Source organism: Scomber japonicus, chromosome 4, assembly GCF_027409825.1.
Source record: "Scomber japonicus isolate fScoJap1 chromosome 4, fScoJap1.pri, whole genome shotgun sequence".
In the NCBI taxonomy this organism is placed as follows: domain Eukaryota; kingdom Metazoa; phylum Chordata; class Actinopteri; order Scombriformes; family Scombridae; genus Scomber; species Scomber japonicus.
The window spans coordinates 29,864,041-29,870,036 of record NC_070581.1 but is presented as its reverse complement, the minus strand read 5'-3'; the positions used below and the strand labels follow the sequence as shown (position 1 = coordinate 29,870,036).

The following is a 5,996-nucleotide window of genomic DNA, read 5'->3' as shown; positions in this document are numbered from 1 at the left end:
GATGATGTCGCCAAGGCAACCATATAAAAAGGTCACATCCCTGACTTAAGTTTAAACTTTTTTTTTTGCTTTACTGACCTGGATTTTAGAGAAATGTTGATATTTATGAAGTCTTACTGCATTAGAGTGAAACAGGGGGCAATGAAAGTACTAGAAAAAAGTAAAACTCGAGGATTGGTTCTTTACTTCTAGATTAAAAAGTCATTAAAAACTGGAAAATAATTTAAAAATGTATATTTGAGGATCATTATTTCATGGATTTGTTTCTGAATCTCAGAAAAAAGGGTCCAGTTAAGAATAGCAGCTTCATATCCAGCAGATATAATTCAATCAGATAATCATCACGCACACAAGTCATGCATGTATATCTTAGTTGGAAGCTGTGTCCTGCAGAGAATATTAGAGGAATGTAAGCTTTTTGGTAAATTACGCAAGGACAGTTAATTACAACTTGCACCACATGTGCGTGCGTAAAGTGGATAGCTGGGCGCGCACACAGGCGGCACACCACTGCGGGGAACAGCTGGTGTCAGACGTCGTTGTATGGAGTGGCAGTGTGGGCTATGGACGCTTCATCTACTGATTCGCCTCTCATACTGGGAACGATCGTCTCTAAAACATCACACATGGTCTACTTTTATCTCATCCACGAGCTTTAAAATAAAGTCTACCTGAAAATGAGACGCAGAGACAACACTAGAGGATCTATGTGTTGTTTGAAAAAGAAGGTTTAGACTTAATAAGGATTGTTTTTTTTTCTTTTTTGTTAATGTCTCACTCGGATATGGCACATCTGTGGATCCATTAAGGGGGGGAGACCAGTGGAGGGACTCGGAAACTTGTGTGGTGCAAGGAGACGGTCTCTCTCTTTTTTTTTTGTATCGGCGCAGCCACAGCTGTCAAAGAGAGAGCCATGGTGAACCCCTTCATACTGATACTCAGCTGGACTGTGTTTGTGGAGGTTGGGAGAGCTCAGAATGACACGGAGCCGATCGTCCTGGAGGGCAAATGCCTCGTCGTCTGCGACTCTAACCCGACCACGGACTGGAAGGCTTCGTCCTCTCCACTCGGTATCTCAGTGCGAGCCGCCAACTCCAAGGTGGCTTTCTCTGCAGTCCGGAGCAACAACCATGAGCCGTCGGAGATGAGCAACAAAACAAGAATCATCTACTTCGATCAGGTTAAGACATTTTTATTAAAAAAAAAATACAATGCATCTAAAAGTGGTTAAATGTGCCTTTAATCGCACTTTTCAGTTCATGCTTGCATCCTATAGTCTGTTTAGTTGTTTTGTCTTTCTCTCTCTCTCTCTCTCTCTCTCTCTCTCTCTCTCTCTCTTTCTCTCTCTCTTTGTAATAAACGTTCATCCTTCAGCGTTGACTTGTGATGCAGAACATTAAAAAAAAGAAAAAAAAGAGTCATTGTCAGTTTTAAGTGCAGCTGCAGCTCTGAGTGAGTTGAGTTTGACGCTGGTTGCAGCTGGCGTGTGGATACTGTACAAGTGCACATATCACCATCACCAGCAGGTCTTTGAAAGTGACTGGATTATGTTTGAGGGCGGGCATCCTGCAGAGCCTTGCACATGCACTCCCCTCAGTTTGCCTCGAGCCAACCCCCCCACCCCCCCCCCTCCACCCTCCACGCATGCACACACACACACACACACGCAGGCACAGGCACGCATACACCTTCACCTACATAATACACCCAAACAAGTCAAGCAAACCCGCACAAACAAGAATCTGATTAGTCACACAGTTGTGGGCAGTAAGGTGTTTGCAACAATATCACTCAGCTGATCCTTCTGCCTTCTCATCTGAATTACATAATATTTCATTTTAATTTTTTTTTTGCTGTAAGTGGTGTGACTGGTGTGTGGATCAAGTGCATGTTGTTGCTATGAGAGTTAAAATAAAAAGGTCCTGAGTGAGTCTGCAGTGATGTCAGGTCTTTAACAGGTGAGGATCAAGTGAGACCCAGCAGGTATAGAGAGGAGCGTCTGCTGCCACCATCAGTCATGAGAAGCATATACAGTATATAACAGGCTACATGTGAACTGTGTAGTGGGCTTAAAACCCTTAAGTGACACTCATGAGACACTCTAAGTGCTTCGTTGTGAATGCTTACTGACACATTTGGGGTGGGTACCAAAAGTAACAAGACTTATTTATTTATCAAGTGTATAATATTCATTAGGGCCATATTGCACTTGTCACTTTAAGTATAAAGGAAAAAGCTTTTGATTCTTTTGAAGCATCATCTTGTCTGTGCTTGTGAAAAAAAAAGATCAATTTGGGATTTGTGTGTTAAAAAAAAAAAAAAAAAATATCTACAGATGGATCAGATGGATGAGATTCATTTTCTCATCTCATTTTCATAATCAAGCATCTGGATTACTGTAGGAGAAAGTTAAATGCTGGGTTTGGGTCCGTTGAGGAGAAACGTGAAATTAAATGTTTTTTGAAGTGTGTCGCACTCAGTTTGTGTCTGAGCAGGGAAGGGTGAGAGGAGGGGGAGGAGGGAGAGAGGGGGGGGAGATCCTGTGTGCATGGCTGATTTTCTTATTTACATATTTAAATCTAAAGCCTCGTTGAAATTAAGATCTTTGTTCAGGTGCTGGCTCTATTCAAGCACCTTCATCACTACGTGCTCCCTTTCTTTCTCTTTCTCTCTTTCTCCTTCTCTCTCTCTCTCTCTCATATAGGTTCTTGTGAATATAGGAAACTACTTCACATTCGAATCAGTATTTTTGTCCCCAAGAAAAGGAATCTACAGTTTTAACTTCCATGTCATTAAAGTGTACCAGAGCCAAACCATACAGGTATAACTTTTGTTTATTTCACAGAGCTGTGCAATTGAATCAATTTTAAAGCTGTTGTAGTATTGGACTGGGACAAAATGTCTTCCTTAGGGACTGTAGCAAAGTAATAGGTATGGGGAGGAAGAGGCAGAGGATGGAGGGTTTGTGTTTTTGCACAGATTGTAAAGCTCCGAGAGGTAAATTTGGTGTTTTGTGATGTTGAGATTGCAACACCTTCCCTCCCTAATATCTTAAAATAACACTTTAAATTAGTTTTGGTACAACTTGATTAACCTTTAATAACTAAAAAGAGGCAAAGCATTAAACAATTAACTTAAACCTTTTATTTAAAATACATAAATTGATGATATATTTTAGAAAAATTAATAAATGATCTATAAGAAAAAAGTCAGTGACATTATCTAACCCTCCTGTTGTCCTTGAGTCAGGGAAGGAAGGGAGGAAGAAGGAAGGAAGGGATGGAAGGAAGGAGGAAGGAAGGAAGGAAGGAAGGGAGGAAAGGAAGGGAGGAAAGGAAAGAAGGAAGGGAGGAAGGTAGGAGCGAGGGAGAAAGGAAAAGAGGAAGAGAGGCAGGAAGGAAAGAAGGACAGAGGAAAGAAGGAAGGGAGGAAGGTAATGGGGAGGAAAGAAAGAGAGAAGAAGGGAGGGAGGGAAGAAGGAAAGGAAGGAAGGAAGTAATGAGGGAAAGAAATAAGGACAGAAGGAAGGAAGAAAGGGGGATGGAGGAAGGAAAAAAGGTAGGGAGGAAAGAGAGAGGAAAGAAAAAAGAAAGAAGGGAGGAAGGACAGAAGGAAGGAAAGAACAGTCAAAACAGACGGGGTCAATTTGACCTGTGAAGACGACACAAAGGTTAATTTAATTAATTAATTTTTAAATAATTTTTTTTTTTTTTTTTTTTACAAATGTTAACCCCAAGTTTAATTTTATGTGTTTTGTTGATTTTTTAAAAAATCTTATTGTATTTATTGTGTTTCATAGTATTTGATTTAAATTTGGCCATGTTGTATTCAACTGGAGAGCTGAGTTGCTTTAATTAATTATTAATAATTTAATTTAATTAATAATTTAATTTCCCCTATGTAATGTAAAGCACTGTTTAACACTGCTTTGGACGGAGCTACATCAACAAAGACTCATATTATTATTCTAAAATATAAATCTGGGGTGGCAAAAACATTTAAAAGACCCTCTGCTGCTCTCTAAAGAGTTAAAACCAACCCCTCCCTGCCTCATCATTTGCTTACAGTCCCTTAATATGAACTTAATAGCTTATTGATGAAATGTCTGAAATGTTTCTTGATCACTTTTTCTCCAGTCACCTCAAACACAGAGTGAGATGAATGAGTAGAAATGCTTTAATTTAAGAGTCAGACATTTATTATTGACCTGATATGTAGTTTAGTCAGCAGCAGTAGCACGATAAGTTAACCCTCCTGTTGTCCTCGAGTCAAGGAAGGAAAGGAGGGAAGAAGGCAGGAAGGAAGAAGGAAGGAAAGGAGGGAAGGAAAGGGAGGGGAGGAAGGAGGAAGGAAAAGAGGGAGGAAGGGAGGGAGGAAGGAAGAAGGAAGGAAAAGAGGGAGGAAGGGAGGGAGGGAGGAAGGAAGAAGGAAGGAATGGAGGGAAGGAAAGCGGGGAGGAAGGAAGAAGGAAAGAAAGGAAAAAGGAAGGAGGGAGGGAAGGAAGAAGGAAGAAAAGGAGGAAGGACAGGAGGGAGGGAAGGAAGAAGGGAGGGAGGGAGGAAGGAAGAAGGAAGGAAAGGAAAAATTAAGGAGGGAGGGAGAAGAAGGAAGGAAGGAAGGAAGGAAGAAGGAAGAAGGAAGGAGGGAGTAAGGAAGGGAGGAATAAGGCAGGAAATGAGGGAGGGAGGAAGGAAAGAAGGAAGGAGGTAAGGAAGGAAAGGAGGGAGGGAAGGAAGAAGGAAGTAAAGGAAGGAAGGAAGAAGGGGAAAAAAAGGAAGGAAGGAGGGAGGAAGGAAAGGAGGGAAGGAAGGAGGTAAGGAAGGAAAGGAGGGAGGGAGGAAGGAAAGAAGGAGGTAAGGAAGGAAAGGAGGGAGGGAGGAAGGAAAGAATGAAGGGAGGAAGGAAGGGAGGAAAGACGGAACAGTCAAAACAGACAGGGTTAATTTGACCCGGGAGGACGACAGGAGGGTTAAACTCTTCTTTAACTCTCAGCTGCGTTCAAGTTCAAATGTTTGTGAATTAGACTTAGTTTTTCTTTCTTTCTTTCTTTCTTTTTTTAAAGGTCACTAATTGTTATTTCTGTTGGCTTGTTCAGGTGAACTTGATGTTGAATGGGAAACCAGTCATCTCTGCTTTTGCGGGTGACAAAGATGTAACTCGTGAGGCGGCCACCAATGGAGTTCTGCTCTATCTAGAAAAAGAGGACAAAGTCTACCTAAAGCTGGAGAAGGGAAACCTAGTTGGTGGATGGCAATACTCAACGTTTTCTGGCTTTCTTGTGTTCCCTCTGTAAAAGAAAAAAAAAAAAGAAAAAAGAGAAAATCGAAAAAAAAGGAAAAAAAAAAGAAAAAGAAGATTGTAAAGCTTACTGACTTTCTTCATAATGTGTTGTCACCGTATAATCAAAAACATTGCTGCTGCTGCTTCAGTTGGATCTTTGGATCAAATGGTCGAGGAATGATAGATGGGAATAGATCGCAACCGAGAGAGAAAGAGAGAGAAAGAGAGGAAGAGAAAGAGGAAATAAGACTTTGGGGAAAAAAATCATTCACATTCTCTGGAAAGTGCCGAGTCCGCCCGTCCCCACCATCACCCCCCTTGCCCCCCCCTCCATCCAGATAAAAAAGGACTTGAAATGTTCCCAATCGCTACTGTATGTTCCTGTCACTCAAAGCAGCCTCAGAGAGGAACACCGAAAAACATCCCAGAAGTACTTTTCAAACTCTGACTTGTCGGAGCGTTTGCTTGGCATACTGATTTTTTATTTATTTATTAATTATTTTTTTTTACATATAACAAATTGTTGCATATTTGTACATCTGCCTCGTGGATGTAATCTATACTGTATGTGCTTGTGTTACTTGTGAGGACATTTCATCACATTGCTAAGTATGTATGTGTGTGTGTGTGTGTGTGTGTGTGTGTTGTCATGAATTGTCTCACTAGGACACACACACACACACACACACACAGATTTTACATCTTATATTAACCCT

General features: G+C 41.1%; 1 protein-coding gene across 1 annotated transcript; it reads left to right on the top strand.

Moving 5' to 3' along the window:
* Positions 1-913: 913 nt before the first annotated feature.
* On the top strand, positions 914-5,293 carry cbln4 (cerebellin 4 precursor). The gene is made up of 3 exons (XM_053317791.1): positions 914-1,180; positions 2,705-2,821; positions 5,096-5,293. Exons 1-3 carry the CDS (start codon positions 914-916, stop codon positions 5,291-5,293), a joined length of 582 nt encoding a protein of 193 aa, XP_053173766.1.
* Positions 5,294-5,996: the final 703 nt, after the last annotated feature.

Coding starts and splice junctions, on each gene's coding strand:
- cbln4 (XM_053317791.1), top strand. CDS start 914: ATGGTGAACCCCTTCATACTGATACTCAGCTGGACTGTGTTTGTGGAG. Junction 1,181..2,704: donor GAATCATCTACTTCGATCAG/GTTAAGACATTT, acceptor TCTCTCATATAG/GTTCTTGTGAATATAGGAAA. Junction 2,822..5,095: donor ACCAGAGCCAAACCATACAG/GTATAACTTTTG, acceptor TGGCTTGTTCAG/GTGAACTTGATGTTGAATGG.